This window comes from Apodemus sylvaticus, chromosome 1 (assembly GCF_947179515.1).
Source record: "Apodemus sylvaticus chromosome 1, mApoSyl1.1, whole genome shotgun sequence".
Taxonomy (NCBI): domain Eukaryota; kingdom Metazoa; phylum Chordata; class Mammalia; order Rodentia; family Muridae; genus Apodemus; species Apodemus sylvaticus.
In genome coordinates, this window is record NC_067472.1 from 45200956 (window position 1) to 45228499 (window position 27544).

General features: G+C 43.9%; 1 protein-coding gene across 1 annotated transcript; it reads right to left on the reverse strand.

Annotated features, from left to right (window-relative positions):
* Positions 1 to 15468: 15468 nt before the first annotated feature.
* On the reverse strand, positions 15469 to 22172 carry Rfk (riboflavin kinase). Its single transcript, XM_052188640.1, has 4 exons — positions 21831 to 22172; positions 20867 to 21018; positions 17390 to 17492; positions 15469 to 16570 (listed from the first exon to the last, which is right to left on the reverse strand). The coding sequence occupies exons 1-4, from the start codon at positions 21910 to 21912 to the stop codon at positions 16440 to 16442; spliced, it is 468 nt and encodes a 155-aa protein (XP_052044600.1). The 5' UTR covers positions 21913 to 22172; the 3' UTR covers positions 15469 to 16439.
* Between the last annotated feature and the right edge of the window lie 5372 nt (positions 22173 to 27544).

The following is a 27544-nucleotide window of genomic DNA, read 5'->3' on the forward strand; positions in this document are numbered from 1 at the left end:
GCTCCAAAATAAATCAGGCCCACTCTTGGACACCAAGAGTTAGTCTTTCTTCTTCCATGTGGCATTGCTTCTGCTCTCAGGTGGTTATGTTAGGTCTGTGTGGGTAACATCCCTCCAGCTCCATCAGTCACAGAGCTTGTCGTCCTCTCTAACTAATCTCTAACTAATCTCAGGTTTGTTTATATTGTTAAAAATCAAGCTTTTAATAATATTATTATATTATATTGTTAACAATATAAAATTTGGGACTTTAGAATTCATCTACCATAGTCAATAAAGCTCTTTTGGAAGCCAGTTTGGTAAAAGAATCTTGTAAATGGGGCTGGAAAGATGGCTCAGTGGTTGTCTTAGTCAAGGTTTCTGTTCTTATACAAACAACATGACCAAGAAGGAAGTTGGGGAGGAAAGGGTTGAAAGGGTTAGCTCAGGAACTTTGAAAAGGTTATGGAACACTTGCCCCTCCCAGAAGGGAGAGACTAAATTACATTCCTCAGACCCCTGTGGCTAGGGGAGGCCCATTGGCCACCTACCTCCTTCCCTAACAACCAATTAGTTAAAGGTAACACTGTTCTGCCAATCACATTGTGCCTAATGGCAGCTGCTCTGAGGAGTGTATAAAAGGTCTGATGCTTGGACTGCACGGGGTCATTCGCTCCCCATCTACAGGGCGACCCCAGCATGCTGGATTAAATAAAATTCCTCTTGCTTTTTGCATCGATTCCTGTCTCCACGTTGTTCACTCAGGGGCTCTCCAGTAAGTTAAGGCTCCTCAGAGTCTTACAGGGTTATTCAGCTCACACTGCTACATTTCTGTTCATCACCAAAGGAAGTCAGGACTGAATTTCAAGCAGGTCAGGAAGGAGGAGCTGACGCAGAGGCCATGGAGGGATGTTACTTACTGTACTGCTGCCTCTGGCTTGCTCAGCTTGCTTTCTTATAGAACCCAGGACTACCAGCCCAGGGATATCACCACCCACAATGGACCCACCCCCCTTGATCACTAATTGAGAAAATGACTTACAGCTGGATCTCTTGGAGGCATTTCCTCAAGGGAAGCGCCTTTCTCTGTGATAACTCCATCTTGTGTCAAGTTGACACATGAAACCAGCTAGTGTGGTGGTTAAGAGCACTGGCTATCCTTACAAAGGACCTGGGTTCAATTCCCGACACCCACATGGCAGCTACAGCTGTCTATACTTCCAATTCCATAGCATCTGGCACCCTAACACCAATGAACATAGAATAAAATCAAATAAGTTCTTCTAAAAGAATAAAGAGTTATAAATATTTGTTCTATTTGAATTCATCAATTCCACATTAGGAAATGGTATAGGCAGTAATCAAAGCTTTCACAAGATAGTTTTTACTTTTGTTTATAATTTGAAACTACTTTATAAGGCTTTAAAGATGGGTTTGCAAAGATAAAACAAAACATGCTGTAAGTTACAAGTAATAGTCAACAAGATATATGGGTTACACAAGTGAAACTGAAAGGGTCAGCTCAGGAACTTTGGAAGGGTCAAGGAATATTTGCCCCTCCGGAAGGGAAAGGCTAATTACATTCCTCAGACCACAGGGAGAGCCAACTTTACAGGTGGGGACACATTCGGAAGGACAACCATCGGACACTTACCTCATTCCCTAGAGACCAATTAGTTCAAAAGTTATGCTGTTCTGGCAATCACATTGTGCCTAATGGCGGCTGCTCTGAGGTCTGTATAAAGACCCCGCTGCTTGGGCTGTGCAGGGGTCATTCTCTCCCCCATCTGCAGAGCCACCCCAGCTTTCTGGATTAAACAAAATTCCTCTTGCTTTTTGCATCGATTCCTGTCTCCACGTTGTTCTCTCAGCAGTCTCCAGTAAGTTAAGGCTTGCCGGAGTCTTACAAAACTAGAAAGCAAAACTAAGCAAGAGATATTGTCCGCCTCCAAAGAACTTAGTATAGCAGTGAAGAAATGTGTGTACAAAATGCCACAGTAACCTGGAGGGCAGGGGCTATGACAGTTCAGAGGGCAAACATCATTAGATCACAAAGAGCTCTTAGAAGTAGCAAATGCATCCAAAGACCAGCTTTGTTTGTTCATTTTCATATTAAGAGAAATGTTTGGGAAAATTAAAAAAAAAATCAAGAGTTTATTATTCCCTGCCCACACAACACAGTAGAGCTGACCCTAGCTGCTAGGGAGTGGGTGAGCTGGCCCTGTACCTGTCTGCCATGGGTAGCTTTGGTGAGAGAGAAAGAAAGATTTATCCCTCACAGCCTGGGGCAGACTGGTAAACTGGCCCAAAGTTCATTAGAGCAGGAGAGCTGACCCTGTTGTTCTGGCTGCAGCACTGGGTGAGCTAGCAGTAGCAGTGCTCACCCTGATTGTGCAGGCACAGGACAGCTAGCAGGCTGATCCAGATCCAGGTCCTCCCAGATCCAGATCCATGGCTTTGAGCTGGCCCAGCCTAATATCTACCCCATTTATGAGCCTGTGAGAGGGGCAGTCCTGCAGATACAAAGCAGCAAGATTTCCATAACACTGGGCAGCAACAGGTTATCTGAGAGGAGTCCAGTGAGGATCCAGTATTGATAGTGTAACAGAAACCAGAGGCCTCAAAAAAGACCAATGACTCTCTGCAAAGAACTTTTGCAAGAAAAGATGTGTGGACAAAAGAATAGACTGTGCGACATACTTCATCTTCCATGACAAGATTTTTTTTTCTATCTTTTTGAGGGCAGGGCTGAAAGGGTGGAGGGCAGATACAAAGGAATGGGGAGGTGAATGGGATTGAGGTACTTGATGTGAAATTCAGAAAGAATCAATAAAAAGGAAAGAAAGGAAGGAAGGAAAGAAGGAAGGAAGGAAGAAGGAAAGAAAGGAAGGAGGAAGGAAGAAGGAAAGAAAGAAAAAGAAAGAAGGAACAAAAAAGAAAAGAAAAGAAAAAGGAAAGGGAAACTGCCTTTGCAGTTAGGAGGATAAGACAAAAGTATGAAGAAGAATGTCTTTGATGACATTCCCCAAATTCTTCCTGACTCCTTGTGCTCTTTGTGTTAAATATTTTGAGACAGGGTCTTACTGGATGGCCTGGAACTTACTATGTAGATGAGGCTGTCTACAAACTCATAGAGATTCCCTACCTCTGCTGAAATTAAAGACATGGTCCACCAAACTCTGCTCTGCTCTTGATTTTAAAACACCAAAAATCTTGGGCTGGAAAGGGCTCAGCTAGAGGGCAGAGACACGAGGATTGCTGAGACTTGGTGGCTGCTAGCCTAGCTCCAGATTCAGTGAAAAACCTTGTCTCAAGGGAATAAGGCAGACAGTGATAGACCAGCCCACCCAACATTCTCCTCCAGTCTCTACATCACACACACACACACACACACACACACACACACACACACACACACCTACACACACACACACACACACACACACACACCCCTACACACACACACACACACACACACACACACACACACATGGCTGGTAAACCCAAACAGAAGCTCATTCTAGAGAAACCTGACTCTCCCTCAAGCAGCCAGTGACTATTGGTACCTCTTTATCTAGGGTCATACCTACAAAAATTATTTTTCAAAAAGAGATGTACACACAAATATTAACACACACAGACATGCACATACAAGCAAGAAAGTGCCACCAGTGTCCATAGATACTGACCAGGCACTGGACTGACAATCTGCTTCCATTCTAACAATTTCAGCTTATTCCATTCATTCATAAACTCTTCTTTCTCCTTTAAAAAGCCTGGGGGATGATACATAATGGCTGTCCTCATTCATGAATTTGGTGCTTAACACTTTCTGGTGTGGTTCCTGGGCAACTTTCTGAGCTTCCCTGATTCTTGGCTATATGAGAAACTAAACTGCAACCCTCCTACCAGATGAATGAGAATGCACAATGCTCCTGGTTGGTAGGAGTTCAGTCCTCTTCGTCCCCCTCCCATCTTCCCGTGTTGGCTGATCAATGTTTTTCCCCACTATGAACCTACTGTTGTTCCAGGATTTATGGAGCCTGATTACACAGGGGAGGGAAACAGAGATTTAATTCCCCCTATAAAGTTAAAATCTGGAGATAAAGACAGGCTCAGCCTCTTTAAACAAAATCTTTCTTTTATCCCCTGAAACTCAAATAATGAATGGTTTCAAGTAACCCATCATTAACAAGATTTTCTTTTTCACTCAGTTTCCTAGCAGATTGAGAAATAAGACACCTCTCTTTTAGAAGCCTTACTGGTCTGCTCTCAAGTCAGAAGAAAACAAACTCCATTCTTAGCTGGAATGATCAAAAGTTTTAGTGAAGGAGACCCAAGTTCAACAAACACACTAGCAGGAGCTTGACTGACACCAGCAAACCCTGTGAACCTTGCCACACCCACTCGCTTTCAAATGGTCATAGCTCCATCACACAAGAGTTTCTTCTACCACTAGGCTACATAACCAGTCGTGTGTATGTGTGTGTGCGCGCGCACACGTGCTACGTACACACATGCACACACACACACACACCTGGTAAACCTAATCAGAAGCTTATTCTGTAGCAACCTGATTCTCCCTCAGCAGCCAGTGACCATTGGTAGCTCCTTATCTAGGGTCAGACCTGCAGAAATTCTTTTTCAGAAAAAGATGTCCTTATTTTTACTTTTTGTGTATGGCTGTTTATGTATATGCTGCCCTCTGGAAGAGCAGCCAGTGCTCTTAGTTAAAATCCAGGTGTGTTGTTCTTAAAGAATAACACTCTTAATTTCTGGTCTCCACCTGCATCAGCACACATGTACACATGCATCCACATATACATGTACACACATGAGCACACACATACACACACACAAACATACACAAGAAAAGAAAGTTTTAATTATGAAATCACAAGAAGAACAAGTTTTATGGGAGGAATGGTTGAGCAAAACAGAGATAGAACGTGATCACTCACGCTCATTAACAAGCCTCTGACAGTAATAAAGGCAAAAATAAAACAAAAAAACAAGCAATAATCGAAAACCACGAATATAATTACAGAAATTCAGAGGGCTGGAGAGATGGCTCTGTGGTTGAAAATTCTTCAAGAGGACCCAGACTCCATCCTCCCTCTCTTTTCCTCCATTCTCCAGCCATGACAGGGGCAGCAGCCCTCTGCAGTGGAGAGGGTCTTATAACCAAGCTATTGAACAAGAAGGAGTGATGGGCTTTTTGGCCATCCCTAATGTTGAGAGGAGGGAAAGATTGGAGTTTATATAACATCCTTAACATCCTAGAAAAACAGTCTTTATGACTTGTCTTGGTGGGAATTCTGAGGTGGGGGAGGGGGCAGAGAGGAAGGAAGGGAGGGGGAAGAGAGAGGAGAGAGGAGAGAGGAGAGAGGAGAGAGAGAGAGAGAGAGAGAGAGAGAGCGAGAGAGAGAGAGAGAGAGGAGAACGTATTAGAATATTGGAAACTGGTTGGTCAAAGTTTGGTATGGTGTGGAATGGTGTGATGTGGCATGGTGTGGTATCGTACGGTTTGGTTTGGTTTGGTTTTTTTGAGGCAGAGTTTCTCTGTGTAATAACTCAGCCTGTAAAGCAGGCTGGCCTCACAGATTTCTTTTGTCTTGTGTTGTTTTTCTTTTCTTTTCTTTCCTTTTCTTTTCTTTGCTATGCGTTGGGGACAGGTTAGCCTAGATCTTAATATCTTCTTGTCTCAGCCTCCCTGGTGCTGGAATTATTAAGGGCTTCACTACCGAGGCTCAGAGAACTTCTTTATGAATGCCTGCTAGACAGAAAGGCAAATAGATTTAGGCTTGATGAAAAGGAGGTTTTAGTTTCTATGGCATGCATGCTTCAGGGGAGAAAAGACAGGAAAAATGCGCCAAGTTTGAGACACTGAAGTCTAACATGTGCCACAGTTTGTGGTGTTTTCTGAGTCCCAACAAGACATCAGGTGCATCGTGTGGCCCTCTTCTGCTTGAGTCCAGCCAGCACCTAACAGGAAGCAGTAATTGCCTGGACTTTAGCCTTGAGATGGAACCAAGGGCAATGTAAACAGGGCAGCTGTGGCTGTGCGGCAGGTCAGACAACTGGGTGGAAGCAAATACAAAAGCAAGAGCTGGGTGCCGCCGAGTTGTCAAAAGGTTGCTCTTGGCCTTAGTCCTAGAGTTCAGGGTTCACTCGAGCAAGCTCATAAGGATAGCGGTAATGTGTATTTTATATCCATCCTTTCTTGGAACAGAGATACACATCAAATCAAACTGAATCAGAAAGCAACTGCAGGCAGAATCCTTGGTAAGCGTTGACGTTGGACTTTGATATATTCGCCTGGTATCAGCAGGATCATGAAGGAGCTTTGTGCTGATGTTATAGAGCCCCTCTCTTCCTAGGATTGGGACTAGTACTTTTCCCCATCCATCCTTTGGCCAAATTCTACCATGTCCTTTATTGCTTTTGTGGCTCCCTTTGCAGCCCAGATGTAGAACACCTAGATAATTTCTTTGTCCTTTTAAAAAGCAAGACATTTGGGGTTTGTTTGTTTGTTTTTATTTTTTGTTTGTTTGTTTGTTTGTGACAGGGTCTACGTAGCCCAGACTGGCCTTGAAATCCAGATCTTCCCACCTCAGCCTCTCAAATACTGGGATTATGGGTATGCCCTAACACACCTGGCTGGATTTGCAAGTTTCTTTATTTACTTAAATTATGGTAGAATCCCATGCACCACAGGCTGGCCTCAAGCCTACTTCATAGCCCAGGATGACTTTGAACTTTTGAACCTTCAGCTCCCACTCCTGATGGTTACAGTGCATCGCCACACTTATTTGTGTGGTACTGGGGATCAAACCCAGAATTCCATGCACAATTGGCAAGCACTCTCTCAACCGAGTACGGTCAGCTCCCTTTTCACTTTTAAAGAGCATTTTAAAAGATCTGTTTGCCTACAAAACCATTTCAGCCCTATTGGTAGATGCCTGGTGGATTTAAACAGGCAAAATCCTGGTGGATTTGTTTCCTGCCATTTGCTTAGAGAATTAAACCAAATCTGTTGAAACAGAGTTGCCACTTTAACATTATTCTCTTGTTCACCATTTTTATCCATCCCAAGCAAATAACAAGGTTACTTTTGGAATAGCTATGTAACTAGGCCCAATGCAAAAACCTTTAAGAATTTCAAGATGGCAGTCACAGGGCAATGGGTTAAGCATGAAGCCCTTCTCAGGATGAGGCCACCTTGCACTGTGGCCCATGTGGCATACTCACCTAGCTGGTTCTATGTCAATAATACTCAAAACAATGACAGAAGCTTGCAAATTCCATCAACTTCTGCACTGCCCGTCACCCACAATTTGGTCAAAGAAGCCAATCAGCAACTGTGAACTCTTTAATAATCGCAAGATGGAACTATAAAGCAACATGGAGATGTGGGGATTAATAAGGAATAACTTACTTCTAGACACAGAAACCTTAATGAAGACATCTGCTGGGCTGTCAAGATAGATGACTCAGTGGGTATAGATACTTATACCAAGCTGTGTGACCTTAGTTCAGTCTCCGTAGCCCACACAATACAAGGAGAAAACCAACCCTCCAAGATGTTCTCTGATCTCCACCTGTGCACAGTGGTGGGACATGGACACAGACACACACACACACACACACACACACACACACACACTCCAAAAGAATACAGCTGATCTTCAAGTTCAGGATACCTTTATTTTCGCCTTAGCTCCACATGGCACAGTCTACCTCATCGTAGATAGTGTATGTGGGGGCGGTGCTTGCCTGTTATAAACGTGGACTGCACATGCTATGTAAACCTTAGCTGTGGTCAGCTTTAAGGGAAGTTCATGACGTTCTGGAAGCTGGTTCATGTTCTCAACCATTCGCTCTCCTCCAACCTCCCTCCCTTTCTCCTTCCCCTTTCCCTGTCAAATGGTTCATTTTTTTTCTTGCAGTTCTAGGCCTGCCTTAAAGGGCAGAGCCACACTCACCCAGCCTGGCCTCCCAGGGATTGTGCCATCAGATCTCTATTTACAAAGCTAGGGATTGGAATCATTGGGATCAAAGTGGAGTCCATGTGAACAAGTCAAGAACACACACACACACACACATATACACATATGTGCATGCCTGCACACTTGTTGCCCACCCCCCAACTCCCAGTCTGACCTCTTAGTTGTTCAGAACAGCAAAGAGAAAAGATCCCAGATGGGAAAGGTCTATTTGTAGAATGCTTGCCTAACACGCGAGTGTCCTGATTTTAAGCCAGAGAACCCCATAAACCCTGTATGGTATACCCCATACACTCTGTATAGTATGATGTAATCCCATTCAGAAAATTACAGTGGGAGAACCAGAGTTCAAGGTCATTCTTTGCGTATATAACAAGTTTGGATCCAGCGTGAGCTACATGAGATTCTATCTGAACACCACAATAAATAGAAATAATCTGTAAAGGTACCTCTGTCATTTGGAGTCATTTCTCCAGGAACCTCCTGCAAGCTTTTTCAAGAGTATGGACTAGTAGAGGATGCATCTCCAATGTGGGCTTTTAGAAGCATTCACATAAATCTCCTATGCTGTCGTCCTGTCCTCTACAGCTCAAGGGTATTAGAAAGAATGGCTATTTCCCTATTGGTTGCTGGGGCAGAGTCAGAATTCTTTCCACAGATATGCACTAATACATTATCTCCTAGACACTCTAATGCACGTGAGAGTCCACAGCCTGATAGAGATAAAGTAAAATAAACTGGAATTTCCCTGGAAGAACATGTGTTCCTTAAGGTCAGAGACTTAGCTCATTCCCCTTCCTAACACCCTCTCATCCTCATGTAGACTGCCAAAGGCAATAATAGTTCCTCATAAATCTGTGAAGTGTTTGCTCACAGAAGTCACTGTAATACCTAACAGGTTCCCTGTAGATAATCCAGAGAGGATTGTGCCTTTAAAGTCTCCGAGTCTTTGATCATCAGGAGAAACGCCACCACTGCCAAAACAATAGCATTGACATTGGTTGAACATATACTTTTTCAGGTTCCCTTGGATGCATACGAATGAATCAGCTCACTCCTTAATTGCCTTCATAACTATGAGGTAAGCACCACTGTTATCCTGCTTTGTGACCATGACACTAAGTCACAGAATAGTTAGTAACTTTCCCAGGTTTGCAGAGAATTCACTCAGCCCCACAGACCCTGTTCCTAATTGGAGCTGTCTGATCCTTCCACCACCAGCACAAGAGCAAATTAAAACAGGGACTTTCACGCCAAACTTAAAAACCAAAGCAAAGAGTATTAGCAGTACTTATCCATGCTATCTATTACACCACACACTATCCTTGAAGTTAGTACATGCTAATTTGATTTCAGATTGCAAAGACCAAACCTATCTGGCTAAGTTCACTGAAGTCTCTAAACAAAGTGAATTCTCTGTAACTTTTCCCTTCTGGAGAAATTCAGTTGTAATATCCCTAGTGTGCTCTGTTGGCTTAGTTTTTTTTTTTTTTAACCTTAATTTTAATAATGGTTCTTAAATGCTTTAAATTCTCTCCTACTCTATCATCCACCTGAGGTAGTAGAGAAGAAAAGTTATTAGAATGGGGGGAAGTGGACCTGTTGAGAAACTGTTCTTTGGAGCGCATCCTGTATTGTCAGGAAATCAGCAGTTCAGTTCACAGGAATCAGCAGCAGCTCCAGCCACATGCAAACACTTCATGAATATACTAACAGTCCAGTTCAGTAGAGTTGGGATAGCAAACACAAATCAGCAGTGGTGGCATGACCTAGCACAAACAGCCAGGCCTCAACCCAGTCAGCACAAGTAAGTAGGAGTGACCATAACCCGCACGGATCCAGGAGAATTTCTCTGCCTGCCTCTTTCAATGAAGATCAATGAAGACATGGGGCCAATGAATCGTTGCAAAGCTAGCTATGCAAGCAAATCCCAGCCAATGTTTAACATCATGAATCCTCCATGGGTTTCGCCTTGCCACAGGTCTTGCCTCAGCACGTGTCTGTCTTAGCAAAACTCCATGTGAGTCCATATCAGCTGGTATCACTCTGCCAAACCACCAAAGCAGAAGCAGCAAGAAGCCAGTAGAATACCACCAGATTTTTGGTGCATTTCTTTCTATGGAGTTACAATAAATGGAGCTCAGCCACACAATGTAGGGTGAACCAATATATGTGTGTTCTGAGAGAAGAATCCCTCATCATCTGTCCTTTCATGTTTGCTTTAGCAAAACATCCTTTCACCTGTGTTCACTTCAGGAGACATTCCTTCATGTTTGCTCCAACAAAACACCATTAGTTGGGTGCCATCTATAGCAGTACCCAATTAATCTACACAATTCAATTCCGGCGGTAGATTCCTCACTACCTGCTGCAAATGTTCTGAGTTCCAGAATGAAAGACACACACACACACAGCCTTTATATTTATGTATGCCTTAAACATCTCAATGGTTGGGCCACTTCCTAACCTGACATGGCTAATCTACCTCCCTCCAAATAGCCCCAAATTGTTACCTACTAAAATCTATATTCCATCTTAACTGCACCAGACCCAGCTGGGCAGCCCTCTTGGGGACACTCTTCCCTGGCTCCTCCAGGTAGCCGTGCTCCCTGTCCTGCACCTTCTCAGGTGTGGTGTTTTGGTTCTCTTCCCTGCCTGGCAGATCTTCCTACTCCTCCTTCTCCCCCCTCAGTCCCTTGCCAGGAACCCTAAGCCCTGCTCTGTCTCCCTGCTCAGGCATTGGCTGCTGGAAACCTTATTTACTATCAAAACCCGCTGAGGGCAGGGCTCCCACAATGTCTTACATTCAGATGTGTGCAATCCCGTTCAGTTTGGGGGGCCCAATTTAACATAATACTTGCATTGCTTCTATCATTAGACCAAACCCACAACAACCAAAAGTTTCCACTTCAGTGCTCCCTTTAAGCAGACTTCCAAGAGGCTGTCAGACGCCAGGATGCTGGAAACCTTTTCTTTGCTGCTTTCTGCATCGCTTTCTTATCAGAGGCAACAATCTTAGACTGGCATCTCTTTTGAGGATCTGCCTTATCTGTCTGATTTCTAGGAAGTGTGCACCAGACTCTACATTGAAAGGGAAAAGTTCAACTCTACCTTTGTGACTATTTTCTATGATGATCTAGATACATGTAAACCTGTACCATTCCCTACCTAGGCAGACACAGTTGCTGGGAGTATGAATAAAGCACCCTGCTCCACCTCCTTCCCATCTCTACCTGCACTGTTTCAGATATGGAAGGGAGAGATGGGCAGGAGGGGTTTCAGTCTTGTAATGTGACATGCACAAATATATAAAAAGGGACTATCTATAAAGGTAGCAAAGGACACTGAAATAATGGGCTCATGTGTGTACTAATGTCCTCTCAGAAAAGCCAAGCCTGGAAACTTAATACACATGACCAACTAAGGATCTTACTCAGACCCATAAAAAGCACACCTGACAATATGATGGGTCCACCAACCTACCTGGTCATCTGACTGCCTGGCTTATCAAGGGACCACAAGACAGAGAACTCCAGACTGTCCCTAGACTTTCAGCTTGCAACTCTATCAGCTCTGTGTCTCTGCCTCCAAGGAGGCTTTCTTTGTAGTCTCTTTTCCTCCCCACTGCCTGTCATGCATACATGTATACACACCTGTGTAAAATACATGTTATCTAAGCAAATAAGATTGGAATAAAAAACATATCATTGCCAATTGCCAGCTATTGATGAAAAATATAGCTATTTGGTAAATGGCACCCAGCTAGTTGATAGAGGACTTTGTGAATGTATTTAGTATATTCAGACACTGGGGGAAGACACAAGCATGTCTGCCATGTCTTAGACACAGACAGTCTGAACACTCATGCAGGAACATAGATTCCAGGCTGCCTAGACTACACAGTGAAGACTTTCTCCAAAAGTCCAAACCAACACTGGGCAGTACATGAAGTACAAGTTCTTTTTTGTTGTTACTGGAGATGTCTATCTTGGCCTGCAGTGTGCACCCACCGCGCTTGGCAGACCTGTGTTCTCTAAGAGGTTCAAAAAAGTTAAAGGAAATCCACAGGAAGAGAAAGCAGTTCATCAGAGTAAAAGTTCAATTTTGAAACATACTGTAACTCCCAGTACATTATCAGGATCTGTTAAGGAACTAGATCTGAAACTTAAAACAAACACACACACACACACACACACACACACACACACACACACACACACACACATACACACGCCTACCTACCTTCACTTGACACAAAGACTATATGGACAACCTTTACTGTGAAATGTCTTCAGATCTGTAAGTAAAATTACTCCCTGCTTAGCCCCCCAAAAAATCACAGAAAACTCAAGAGTCTAAAAGAACCTTTGTCCCGACCTGGAATTCCCTTGAGTGGCTAGGTTGGCAGTAATGGTGTACATGACTCTAGATAGTACCCAAGCCTCATGATCTACAATGACTTCCAGTTTTATATCCCCAAAACATCAAATGTAGCTGTGGAATACACAGAGTAAAAACTAAAATTGGGGGCTGGAGAGATGGCTCAGCGATTAAGAGTAGTACCTACTACTCTTCCAGAGGATCCGGGTTCAATTCCCAGCATTCACACAGTGGCTCAAAACCACCCCTAAGGCCAGTCCCAGGACATCTGACACCCTCTTCTGGCTTCCTTGGACACTGTATACATCTGGTACACAGACATACATGCAGACAAACACTCATGCACATAAAATAAAGAAAATGAAACTGTTGGTATAAAACTGGAGGATGGGACCTGGAGAGGAAGAAGCAAGCTGACTAGTGAAACCCAGGTAGAAGTTTCCAGAGTTCAGCCAGTGGCACACACCTGCAATCCCAGCACTTGGGAAGTTTTAAGTAGCACTTTGAGCTTAAGCCCAGACTGAGAAATATAACAATACCCTGTTTCTAAAAAGTTAGAACTCAGGCCAGTGAGATGGCCAAGTGTTACAAAGGCACCTGCCACCAAGCCTGTCAATCAATCTGCATTCAATCCCAAGACCTACTCGACAGAAGAGAAGTACCTCCCAGGGTTATCCTCTGACCATCACATACACACCATGGTGCACACACTCAACCACCTACAACATATATACATAATGAGGATTACAAAATTTAAAAAAGAAAAAAAAAACTAACAACAGGAAGCAAGACAACCAACCTAAGCCAAGTATGGTGGTATATACCTTTAATCCTAGAACTTGGGAGGCAGAGACAGGTGGATCTCTTAATCTAAGGACAGCAAGGGCTATACACAGAGACAAATCAATTAGACCTCATCCTAAGATAAACTAAACATTCTTACCAGAAACAAGTAATGAGGTAAGGGTTCAAGAGGTTGGGGTGGAGCTGTCTAGGCTGCTTGTCCAGCATGCATGTGACCTGAGATCTGGGTTGTAACACAACAGTATTTACTGTCAGTCAGGCATGACAGAGCACATGCAACCCAAACACTTGGGAGTCTGAGACACAATGACATCAGTGAACTCCCAATGGGCCTGGCTACACACATACCAAAATCCTGTGTCAAAAACAAAAGCAACACAAAGGACAGAAAGCCAACTCAAAAGTTCAACCTGTTTCCCAACTTTCTGAACACTCTATAAATATATGTGACTTTTTGTTCTTGTTTTGGATTTGGAACTGGGGATTGAAACCAGGGCTTCACACATGCTAAGTATAGCCACTACCTCTGAACTACATACCTAGCCCAGCCCCTCTGCTTTAAAGATGATCTTATGCTGATCAGCCCTCAGTCTTCAGGCTGAAGTGCCCTTGCTTCAGCCTCACTAAAGCTAGAGCTCCAGGAGCACGCTCCCATACCTGGTTTCCCACAAGCTTTACACAGCCTGGCTAATTTCTCTATACACCTAGTCCTTTCAAGAACTCTGACTCTGCTGTCTGTGGAACACTCTCCATCCAGTGTTTCTGACTCTTCCTTATAATCACATCCTCTTTGGCAGAGGATTTGATTGAGACCTTTGGCAGAGGTCTCACTTCTGTCCCAAGTACAAGAGGAACTGGCAGACAACAGCAATTTCATCAGGAAAGGAAGCCGGTCCTCATAACTTCCAAGGTACTGGTTTTTACGCCTCCCCATCACCTAAGTGCCATACCTGCAAGCTGCTAAGCCATCTCCAAGCTCAGATGAGTGCTGAAATGCACTTATATGTAACAAATGGGCAAGGACGCCCTACAGCAATGTGTGGGGTTGGTAGCACAAGCCATGGTTACAAAACAGACTTGAGGATTATACAGGGAGTCAAACTTGTCTGGCTCCTTTAACTCCTAATGGGAGCCTTCATTCTTAAAGTTGAATTTTTGAGTATTGATATTCTCTGGATCCTTTCCATATAAAGTCACCTTGCTACAGGAATTTTAAGGGGGGTGGGGAGTGTCTTAGCCAAGTTTGATGCATACTTTTAATACCAGCATTCAGAAGGAAGAAGCAGGTGGATCTCTGTACTTTCAAGGATAGCCAGGTATACAGAGGCCTTGTACGGTCTCTTAAAAGGAGGAAAGATTCTTGGGATGGGGAGGAATGGAAGGGGAGTGGCCCTGGAGGTAAAGCTTTTAGTCACATGAACGCTATTACTTGATAGGTCTATTCAGAATCGTACATACATCTTACAGTAACAGTCAGTCAGTAAATCCGAAACAGATACAGGATTCAAGCTGACAGGGGAGGAGGGAAAAAATAAGAGTCAAATTTTATTCCAAGGCCTGCAAACATTAAGACTAATCAAAGTGGTACTATAATTTCTTATAATACAATAATAATAGTTTTTGAGATCTAGAGAACTAAACCCTAAAGCACATACCATATAATTCCAAAATAACGACTGCTTAACAAACTATGAGATGACATTAGCCATGAACATTGATATACTTAATGAGTAATGAGGACAGAATTAGCCAGCTATTCTTACTTAAAACAAATCAAACCCACAGATTTTGTACTGTCCATGTTTCTTTTTTTTAATTTTCCTTCATAAATCCATTGATAATAAAGGCCTCCTTTAAATATTTATTTTCCAACATCAAAAATTCTATTTTGAAGGCTAGGGATGTCGCTCAACCACAGACACATTCACAGGGCTGAGTTCCATCCCTCCCCACACACCCACTTGCACACATATGCAGAGAACAAGTCTCTGGGTGTCCGTGTGTTGTTAAAATTACCTTCCTACTTTAATGCGCATGCTCCCAAGAGGCAGCGCCTCTGCCCCAGGAAACAAATGATGACTCAATGCACAGATGAGACCAAAGCAACTGGTCATCCAATGTCAACCTTCCTCCAGCAACAACAACTCAAGCCACCAGTTGGAGTAAGGGGTGGGGGGGAACTAGGAGATATAAAGACACACTACTAAAACTTTTTGTTTCTGAAGCTACAAGGACTTTTAAATTATATTCAAGTACCTGGTCATAGAGAGAACTATACTTTGAAAACATAGGACTACACTTTAAAAAAAAAAAAAAGCAGGGCAGGGTTGGGTAGGAACTGGCTGTGTTCATTTCAATTCCAAGCAAGTCTATAAATGCAGCTTGTTTTATTTTTCTTAAAAATACAATGCATACTTGCACTTGACCACCATTTAGTTTTGAGCAGAATGGCGCACACACAAACAATCTCTGGACCACATGGTTGTTGGATATGCCAAACGGGTAAAAAAGAAACCAAATTCACAAGAATGTTAAAGAGCAAAAACATCTACTCTTCAAAAAGGCAACATGTGGACATCTTAGGGCTTAAAATTAAGTGAAGGAGGGGAGCCTGGTTCAGTGGCCACACTTGCCTGGTGTGTAAGGCACTAGGCTGGATCCTCAGTACTGTGTAGAAAAGCAAAAGCCCTGATGTGGGGCGATCAAGGCCACTTCAACCTAACATAACTCCACACAGAGCACTGGGGCACTACCAGGAAGGGACCTCATAGGGAATGAGTGACTCGAGGCTCACAAAAGTTTGCAGGATTGTAAAACTATATAAATACACAAAATAATAAAAGTAAGTCTAGATGTTCCTCCTTGGGTAAGCACTCTGTGTGTGTGTGTGTGTGTGTGTGTGTGTGTGTGGTGCATTTCCTGGAAAGCTTCTGTTCAGCAGTGCATGCTTGCTGGGCTCCCCAGCGCCAGCACACATGGTCACAGGACCTGCGGACGATCCTCATTTTCCTCAGGAACTTGCTTTTCTACCCACACTTAGACTTTATTTTCAGTACAAGATGCTAGCTTTCTAGTGCTACATTTTAATCAACATATTACGTTTAAAGTCGTGATTTCTGAATGAATCTCTTAGTACTAGGCAACATGATGGAGCTAACTGCTGGAGGCCTCTTGACAGCTACAGGGAAAGCTTGATTTAAAATATGATCAAGATGAGACCGTATCAGAAGCACTGAGACACTAGTGGGTGGACAGGTAAGGAACTTTTCATCAGTGGCCATTCATAATTTTGCCTTTGGAAACTTGGAAGAAATTGTCATCTTTGAGTTTCAAATGTTCTGGTAAATCCAGTTGTTTTTTAGCTTCTTCAATATCACCTTGAATCGCAGAAATAAGTGACTCTGGAAAAAAAGAAGAAAAATAAACTTCTAATAATACACACTACTACTCCTTTGCTCAGCCCCTCCTAAAAACGCTGACTACACACCCTAGCCATGGCTCTGGGAAAGGACAGAGACTCAGTCAATGATGGCGCCATCTTTTTCTCCAGGGAAAGCCAGGGTTACACAAAGCGTTCCCTCGTAGAGACCCCTCACTTCCCAGGGTTCAATGTCACACTACAGCAGGCACCCCGAAGACACTGGAAGCAAATTTTCAAATCTGTTTCTTACACTTTCAGCACATTCTGCCCAGCCATCCTTACAGGGTCAGAAGCCAGGTACCACCCAATCACTACCTAAGTGCTGACTTGGGTGTCCTCTGGAACTCAGGTACTCGAAACTAAGTCCTTAAGGTTGAAGGCATTTGGGAATGGGAACTGTGGGAAGTCAGCCAGGAGGACAGAATGAGCTCCTGAATACAGAAAATGGCTTCAATACAAGAGTGAGCTCTCTCCCCTACCCTGTGATGCCCACCCACGGAGGCAGCAAGAAGGCCCTCACCGAGTACTGAACAGATGCTCCTATCATGTTCTTGACTCCAGAACTAGGTCAGAGCAACAGAGCAGACTAAGGCACTAACTCAGTCTCCGTGTGGCAACTTCCTTAGCAAAAAGATGGACATGACAACAACTCACATGGCTACTGAGGGTGAGAGGGATTAACTTGTACAATAGTTAAAATAGTGCCTAACATACATTAAAAGTGTTCATATATGTGCTCTGTCATCATACCTTCGCAGCAGTAGCTGTAATAGTATTGAAGAGTAATATAAACTCTTACCTAAAGAATCAAAGTTCTTTTCAGGTCTGAGGTAGCCAACAATGGCCACATTGAGAATTTCCCCATAGAAGTCTTCTTTGAAGGTATGGATGATGTGGGTTTCCTACAGACAAAAATGTTGAAAAAGATTACAACAGTTGGGGTAGGGTGGGGTGGGGCTGTAGAGATGGCTCAATAACCAGTTAAAAGGGCCCCCCTTCCAGAAGACCCAGGTTTGATTCCCAAGATCTAAAGGTCTACAGAGTGGGTTCCAGGACAGTGAGTGCCACTCCACAGAGAAACCCTATGTTGAAAAAACAAAAATAAAAACAAAACAAAACAACATAACAAAATCAGAAACAACACCCTGACATGCATCCAGTTGATTCTTTCCTCCTTTCCTGCTGGGGATCAAACTCAGTCTTTCATTCACTGGGTAAGCACTCCAAAGACCTACACACTGCACCCTGGGTCTCTGCAGGCAGTCTTGAATACAGCCCAGGGTAGCCTTGAGCTCCCTGGCTCCTGGGGACTGAGAGTGAAGGCAGGCACCTCCAGGCTTCCCAGAGCCTGCCTTCAGCAATGGTTAACAACCGCTACACTTCCCCCTCACCTTCTCAGTTTAGAGGGAAGTACTTGGCACACATTCTCTTTTACATTCACATTTCCAAAAGACCCTTAAAAATAAAAGCAACAGAAAAAAACAAAACAAAACAAGCTTCTCTAAAACAGACATAGTAAAACCAAAAGTATCCAAAGTATCCAAGAAAACTTGAAAAGAGGACTGGAATTTACACTAACAGGAATCAGGCCTGCTGGTGCTGACCTGTGATTCCAACTACTTGAAGCCGTCTGGGCTCCAGAGCAGATTAACAGCCAGCCTTTGCAACTTACTGAAGCCATCTCAAATAAAAACAAAAGGGTGTGGGGCACTTAAATACAGCTCAGTGTTAAGACTTGTTAGGTAGGGCAAGGTCTCAGGCTCACTCTAGAGAGGTTCTCTTATGGACGGTCAGACAGTGTGCTTAAGGACCAAGGATAAGACAACAGCTCCCCCAATCCCAGCATTCAGGAGCTAGGCAAGATGGAGCTATGGAGAATCTTTCTCAAAAAGAGGTGAGACAGCTTAGTGGTAAAGATGGTTGGCACCAACCTAGAATACCTCAGTTTGATCCCCAATTAGATTATTAAAAACACTAGCTATAACAGAAAATTATCTGGGCTGTGTTAAAATTAATAGGACAATTTTATTTGGGCAAAATATTCTTCATAGATGGCTGATATTGACAAATAACAATATTAAAAACAGCCTGCCCTGAACTTTATGAGCATCCTGACCATGGGAAACTGTGTTTCTATCAGAAGAATTCAAGGCGGTCCAAAAGTGGGCTTGATAATATTATTTCTGTTATCTGAGTAGCTTACAAAGGAAATGAAACAAGCTCTCCTCCCCTTTCCTTCCTCTCCCCACAAAAGAACAGATGAGTGTTCTCATATCAGCTTTTTCTTATCTCTCTAACAATTTTCAGCCCACTAAACAAACAACACAACCTTAGGGACAGGAACGCCTTAGGAATTCAGTCATTATCTAATTACAGCATTCTCAACCTCTGGGTCTTGACGCCCTTGGCCATCCTCTATCTCTAAAACTATGTACATTATGATTCATAACCACAGCAGAATTACAGTTATGAAGCAGCCATGAGAATACTTTTTATGGTTGGAGTCCCCACAGCATGAGGGGCTTTAATTAAGGCCACAGCATAAGGAAGGCTGAGAGCCAGAGATCGGCTACATCAGCATTTTAGCTCTGCGGGTTTTCTGTGACACGTTCCTCTCTTATTAACTCCTCAAAGTTAGCACAGGCCTGGCACTCAGGAGGCAGAGGATGGCTCATGAGTTCAAGGTCAGCCAGGGATACAAGACAAGACCATAAAACTCTACCACTAACTCTGCTTTTTTTCACATACTTGGGCAACAAAAGATTAACCTAGTGTGTAAGCTGTGGAGAAAAGCAGGGCAGAAAAAAAGATTTTCGAGAGAGGGTTTAGGAGGGTAGCTAAGTAGAATGCTCGTCTAGGATGCTGTGGCCCTGGATATGAAGCCTAGTTTGATTCCCAGCAATGTTAATTTTAAAAGGTGGGGGGGGGGGGGCAGTGGAGGGAGAAAGAAAAAGCAGGAGAGAGGACAGGGATGAGGTCAAAGCACACTACAGTAAGCAGTGTATCTTAAGGCAAGCAATGATGCAAGAGTCTGTTAGGTGACCCGTGCTTGTGATCCCGGTACTCAGAAGGCTGCAATAGACCCTTAAACAGACAAACCAACAGGGCGCCATGGCACATTTAATCCCAGCACTGGAGAGGCAGAGGCAGAGGCAGAGGCAGAGGCAGAGGCAGAGGCAGAGGCAGAGGAAGGAGGCATGTGGATGGATCTCTGGGGGTTCCAAGGCAGGTAAGATCACACAGTGAGACTCTCAAAAACAAACAAAATAACACCTTGTTTTTATTTCCAATAAATATAAATGCAGAAGCTGTTACAAAAATATTGTTTTAATAGCCCACAGCTGTCTAGCACAAGGAAGGCTGGAGTAGGGAGCCTCAAAGTTTGAGCTACCGTGTTCCTGTGTCAAACAGAAAAAGTACAAAATCAAACAGGTAGCAATCTTGAGGGATATGGAAAAGCACATTTATAGGACATACTGAAAACAAAAAGCAGCACAATGCAAGTCCTTCTACTGTGAGACAGATCTCACACTACAGCCCAAGCTCTAATCCTCATGCTCCTGCGTTGCTGGCGGAGTGTTAGGATGTCAGACAGGAATGGCCAACAGTGTGGTGGCAGCAGTCACTTTATATCGAAATTGGAGGGCTGAGAGACAGTTCAGCAGCTCCCAGCACCCATGCTGGGCAGCCTGGGCTAACTCCAGTGGATCCAACCTTTCTGGCCGCCGTGGGCACCCGAGCTCATGTGGACATCCACAATTTAAAAATAAAATATTTAATTTAAATGGATTACAGCTGTCAATCAAAACAGAGAGGTTAGCAGAAAATTATCACAAAAACCTAATGCAACTATATACTCCTTATGAGGAGACTCTTTATTCAAAGAAATAGAGAGTAAAAACATGGGGAAAAATATTCCATTGGAAAAAAAATAAATGCTTGTGGGGAGGTGGGGCAGGAATGAAGTGGAAGTGTAGGATATCATATACCCCAGGCTATTAGTTGTCTGTTTGTCTGAATTAGGATCTCTCTAGTAGTCTAGACAGTCCTGGAACTATATACACCAGCCTGGCCTTGAACTCTGAGATAGATCCACCTACCTCTATAACCCAACTGCTGAGTTTAAAGGTGTGTGACACCACACCCGGTCTATTCCTGAACTCAGAAAGTCTCAGCCTAAGAGGTATGCCACCAAGTCTGCCAGTATTTTACTTTGAAACCCTTAACGTAAGCTGAGGAGTTCTGTGTGCATTTGAGAGCGAGACGTGGCTCTTACCATGGACTTCTTCACATTCTTGTAGTATGGGTTCCATCCTATGCTCACCACCATTTTATGGACATCTCCACTTCCAACGCTGGCCCAGCCGTAATAAATGCCAGTGGACACATCAGCTGGAAGATTGTCCACTACTTGTTCAGGAAAATTGGCTAAATGAAAGTAGATAGATATTCATTGCTACAAGTTTCACATTAAGCATTGATTAAAAACACATTAAAAGGTTAACCTCAATCACTACACTCCCAGGATCTTTTTTTTTTTCCCTAAGACTACCAATCCAACCCTCCACATTCCAAGTTGAACCTCCCTTCAGACAGCACAGGCTAGAAATGAGGCAAGTGGATGAAAATTAATCTCTCTCTCTCTCTCTCAAAAAAAAAAAAGTCACACGAAAATGCCCAAGAGGAAGCAAAGACACAAAATAAAGGCGGAGGTTCATCGGAAATTACCCATGTAGTCCCACTCCGGAGAAGGCTACCAGAGATCCCAGAGCTCAGGGAGTAGGAGGAGGCCTGGGAAACGGAGCGAGACCCCCATCTGTTTGAATTAAAACAAACAGAAAGCCCCCGCTCTTTCCTAGTAAAGCCCCTAAGTAAGCCGAATCACTTTAAAATATTCTTATTTTCAAAAAGCACAGCCCAAATCCCAAATACAAAGGTTGATTTAACAGGTCAAGGTACAGCCTAGGGTAACATTTTTAAGAATGGGCAATCAAGTCTTGATTACCAAAATTTAGGTAGTCAGACCAAATAAACGTTGGCTCTCATAGAACTACGTGTTGTCATTGATCACTACACAGTAACATCAGAAGAATGGAACTTTCAACAGCTTGAGAGTTCGGCCAATCCAACCTGCAGTCCCCTCCCGGACGGGGCTCCGCAGCTCGTTACCAGTGGCAGGAGCGCGGCTGCCGGGTCCCCTACCCACGGCCCCGAGCGCCACGGCCCCGCGACGCGCTCACCTGTGGGGATGCCCAGTTGCTTGGAGCCGCGGCCGAAGCCACGCACCACCTGGCCGCGGCAGAAGAACGGCAGGCTCCTCATGACGCTGACCTCGGAGGACGCGGGCTGCTCCTCGCTCGGTGCCTGCGACGGAGCCGCCGTGAGTGCGGCGCCCGGGCCCGGACCAGCCGGGGATCCCGCGGGAACTGGGCCGGCGGAGCAGGACAGCCGCCGCTACCAGTGCCTGCCCGCAGGACAGCTGCCAGGCGCCAGAACCCAGCGGCCGCTCGGCCGGAACTGCGACAACCGCGGCGAACGCACAGATCTGCGGCCCAGGCGACCGGCCTACTCGGCTTCCGTTGCTCCCCCGGGTAGCCCCGCCCCCGCCGCTGCGGCCCCGCCTAGAGGCCGCGCCCCGATCTCCGTTGTTGTAAGGACCATCCTCGTCCTCAGTCCAACCCCTGCGGTTGAGGCCCCGCCCTTGCCGCTGTGGCCCCGCCCTCATCCGTGGCCCAGCCTTCAATTGTTGTCTTTTCAGCTTTTCAGTTTGAGTTTTGCTGAAATAAGTATTGCTCACAAAATAAATTGTTTTGTTCTATTTTCCTCCACAATTTTGAATAAAATTCTGCCCACGCTTTGCAGCCACTTTCTTTTCCCTTACTTGTATGTAACTCTGAGAATGTTCAGCTGATCTTAAAAATGTTTTCTCTACATTGGTACAAAGGGGACATTCTTGGTAAAGTTTCATTTCCTTGATTCTAGTACACAAACACAAAACAGGTATTTGTAACTGACTGTGAACAATCAATTGAGATAACTCACTACCTCAGACCAGCATAAAACAAGTATTTGTTGAAAGAACAAACACATTACAAAGGTGCTAGGGAATTAAGGCTAAGGGCACTGTAACCCCAGTCACCATAGGAAACTAACATAATAAACAGTCTTAACTTTTCTAAGTCTTTAGAAAAGCTTGAACGACTGTGGCTGCAAGCTCAGGCCAGCCCTAGATAAACCGGAATTTGTTGCAGACCCTGCTTCCTTGAACAGCTAATGTATAAAAACTACTTAATGGGAAGACGAGAGAGAGCACTGCTATCGGGATGTAAAATAAATAAGTAAATTTTTAAAACAGAAAAAGAAAACTACTTAACAAATTGCCTGGCAATATTGAAAGTGTAAACCAGGCATGGTGTTAATAACCCCAGGAGGCAGAGGCAGAGGCCAGCATGGGCTACATAAACCTAAGAAACTAAGAATGTAGTAGCTTACCGTGGTTGTTGTCATGCTCATGGTGTGGAGGGATGAGGCATAAACCTCTGGTTTAGGGTGGGCTGTTTTCTTTTCACTTTCTTTGTCAAAGATGGTGGTAATGAGATAGGGTCCCACTTCTGTTCCAGACTGGCCTGGAACTCACAATTCTGCCTCAGCCCTTCTGCGTGTTGAGACTATAGGCACACACTAACACAACTGGGTAAGAATGTTTTTACTGCTGTCTTCCAAGTGTCTTTAATTCTAAATAGGTGATATGTTAGAATGGTAGTTTTCAGTTTCTTCATCACGAATGATAAAGCACACATGGAGGTGAGAACCGGACACATCATGCTGGGTTTTATACCACCAAGTCCACGCTCTAAGGATGTGAGAGAACTTAGGTAAAATGAGGAATAAAGATAGATGGTTTTGTATTTGGTTTGGTTTGGTTTTTCAAGACAGGGTTTCCTTGTATAGCAATGGCTGTCCTGGAACTCGTCCTGTTGACCAGACTGGTCTTGAACTTAGAGATCTGATTGCTTCTGCCTCCTAATCAAATCTAGGATTAAAGAGGTGAAGGTGTGCTGGGTGGTGGTGGCGCACGCCTTTAATCCCAGCACTTGGGAGGCAGAGGCAGGTGGATTTCTGAGTTCGAGGCTCAGCCTGGTCTACAGAGTGAGCTCCAGAACAGCCGGGGTTACAAAGAGAAACCCTGTCTGGTGTGTTCCCACACCTGACTTAAAATAGATGGTTTTTGAGAAAATAAAAAGGGTGTGGATCCAAGGCTAGCCTGGTCTACAAAGTGAGATCAGCCAAGGCTACACAGAGAAACCCTGTCTCAAAAAACAGAACAAAATAAACAAACAAAAACAAACAAAAAAACCCAAAACCAAACAAACAAACAAACAAACAAAAAACAAAAAGAAAAAAGAAAAAGAAGAAAGGAAAATAGATAATAAGTATGTCATACTCTCTCATCTAACTTTGAGGCTTGGTTTAACTGTGTAGCCCTGGCTGACCTGCACTTGCTGATTAGACCAAAATGCCTTGAACTCACAGAGGTTCGCTTGCCTCTATCTCCCAAGTGCTAAGGTTAATGGCAGGCCCCACCATGCTCAGCAAGTTCCATTTTCATGCAGCTACTGACGTGCATTCCTATAGATGCATGCTTTGTTCTAATATAGGTCGGTATGGAAGAGAAAATCTGCTTTTGGAGGGATCAGATTTTAATAAGGCTTGCAAGATTAGGTTTTAGGTCCTCCAATGAACAATTTAAATTGGATCTAAAGAAAAATTTAATATTAAGAAAATAAACATCAATTAAAAATAGAAAAATCAGCCCAGACTGGATGCTGCATATCTGTAAACCCAGCACTAGGGTGGATAGCTCCCAGTTCAGAGCCAGTCAAGACTATATGATGAGATCCTGTCCCAAAAATAAACAAATAAAAAGATAAGGGACCACACTGCACACCCAACTGCTAATATCCAATATGCTGATAACATTAGCAACTAGGAAGTGAAGGGGGAGTTGTCTCCCCCATGGCTGTTGACAATACAAAATGGGGCAGTTGATTTCAAGACTCTTAGCAGTTTATGAACCCAAACATATTTTTTCTATAAAGTCCAGCACTTAGGCCAGCTGTGGTGGCATGTGGCTGTACTTCCACAGCTTGGGAGGCTGAGGCAGAGATGCTCGTGCTGCAGGCTAGCCTTTAGAGCAGACGTAAGCGGGGCAGTGGTGGCGCACACCTTTAATCTCAGCACTTGGGAGGCAGAGGTAGGCGGATTTCTGAGTTCGAGGCCAGCCTGGTTTACAGAGTGAGTTCCAAGACAGCCAGGGCTACACAGAGAAACCCTGTCTCAAAAAAACAAAAAGACAAAAAACAAAACAAAAAAAGAGCAGGTATAGACATGGATAATTGTTCTTCAACCCTGATAGTTCTTACTTGGAATGGCCCCTGGCAAAGCAAATAAGACACAAAATTGGAGACTCGCTGATATAAATGCCCTCTATGCCCTAGCGGATCCCAGAGAAAGAGTCATTTCCAGAAGAGGTGACTCAGATTTCTAATTGATGCAATTCTTCACTAGGCAACAATATTTTTTTTTTTAAGTATAGGACAAAGGAAAAGAACTTTGGAGGGTATCTCAGGGTTTTACTTCTGTGAACAGACACCGTGACCAAGGCAACTCTTATAATGACAACATTTAATTGGAGCTGGCTTACAGTTTCAGAGGTTAAGTCCATTAACATCATGGCAGGAGCAGGGCACTGTCCAGGCAGACAGTGCAGGAGGAGGTGAGAGTTCTACACCTTCACTTGAAGGCTGCTAGCAGAACACTGGCTTCCAAGCAGCTAGGACAAGGTCTCAAAGCCCTTGCCCACAGTGACACACCTACTCCAACAAGGCCACACCTTCAAATATTGTCCAAACATATTCAAACCATCACAGAGGTTTTGTTGCTATTCACATGTGGTTGTTGTTTTTTTTAATTTTCAGGCAAGCTTTTACTATGCAGCCCAGGCTATTCTCAGACTTGCCTCCTATCTCAAACCCAGACTATCCTTGCCTCTGCCTCGTAGGTGCTGAGATGACAAGTGTGCTGTTGCTGTAGGCAAATAATGCTATTCAAAATGCCCCAGTGGCCTCGGTCCTTTCTTCTTCACTGCCCACCCCAATGTTCTCAGTTCCCTAATGGAAGACATACACACATAGCCTTATGTTTAATATGTCTTAAACAGCTCAGTGGTTTGAGTCATCCCAAACCTCCACACATCTAGCATGCTCTCTTTTCCAATATTCCTGAATTATTGCTTACTAAAACCTATATTCCATACTGGCTGCCCCAGACGCAGTTGGGAGGGCACCCTGGGGCCGCTTTCCGTCTCTTACATGATCACTATGTTTCTCTTCTGTACCCCTCAGGCCTGATGCTTCTGTTTTCCCAGCATGGGTGTTCTAAATCTTCCTTCCTCTCTCCATTCCCTTGTTCACAAATCCTAAAGTACTGCCTCAGTCTCCCTGCCCAGCCACTGGCTGGCTAGCAACTTTATTTACCAATCAGAACCAACTGGGGGCAAAAACCCTCAGCATCTTACATATGAATTCTCATGCAATTTTGAGAACCCAAATAACATAACACAAGCATTAGACTAAATCCACGACAGTGTGCAGCACCAAGTCCTCTGAAGAAAAGGGTTTATGTGTCTAGGGCGAAAAGTCATGGGGATACAGACAAATAACTCGCAGAGCCTGTTGGTAAAGCCAGTCCATGCAGATTCCTTTGGGTCCTTGTCTGGGCTGGCATCTTCAGGGATTAACTGAAGTGAGGAGGAGGCTGCCTTTGTCACTGTAAACCTAGGCCCTGCTTCTACGAAGGCAGAGACAGCTTGCTCTTAGTTTAAGTGATCTTTTTTAAAGGATTTATTTTATTTTTGATTGCTTATATGTGTGTGCCTGTGTGCACATGAATGTCAGTGCCTATGGATGCCAGAACTGGCAGATCTTCTGAAGCTGGAGTTACAGGCAGTCGTGACCTGATAAAGGTTCTAGCAACTATACTTGGGTCCTTTTTTTTTTTTTTTTTTTTTTTGGTTTTTTGGATTTTGGTTTTTTGGAGACAGGGTTTCTCTGTATAGCCCTGGCTGTCCTGGAACTCACTCTGTAGACCAAGCTAGCCTCGAACTCAGAAATCCGCCTGCCTCTGCCTCCCAGAGTGCTGGGATTACAGGCGTGCACCACCACCGCCCGGCTTAAACAAAAATAAACCTTACTGTAGTTTTTTTTTTTTGATTTATTTATTTTATTTATTGAGTATGCTGTAGCTGTCTTCAGACACACCAGAAGAGGGTATCAGATCCCATTACAGATGGTTGTGAGCCACCATGTGGGTGCTGGGGTTTGAACTCAGGACCTCTGGAAGAGCAGAGAGTGCTCTTAACCACTGAGCCATCTCTCCAGCCCTACTTGGGTCCTTTGCAAAAGTAGTACATGCTCTTCCTCAAGTACTGGGTAGTCTCCAATCCAGCTCAAAGAAATTTTATGTTAAAGAAGTATGGCTATCTATTCTGAATTCTTTCAACAGACAGAAGTATAGCTGAATTTGGTTCATATCAAGTAACAGTAAATATTTTATGTATATATATATATACATATATATATATATGAATTGATAGATATATAATATTATATATGTGAATAAGAATTGTTCCCATAGACCCATATATTTGAATACTTATTCACCAGGAAGTGGAACTCTCTGATAGGACTAGACATATAGGAGGTGTGGCCTTGTTGGGGGAAGAGTATCACTAGGAAGTTTCAAAAGTCCCTGCCAGGCCCAGTTTCTCTGCCTCTCTACAGAGTAGGATGTAGCTCTTAGCTGCTGCTCCAGTGCCTGCATCTCCCCATCTCCTGTCATACCATAACGGTAATGGACTAAGCCTCTGAAACAGAAAGTCTCTTTCATAAGAGTT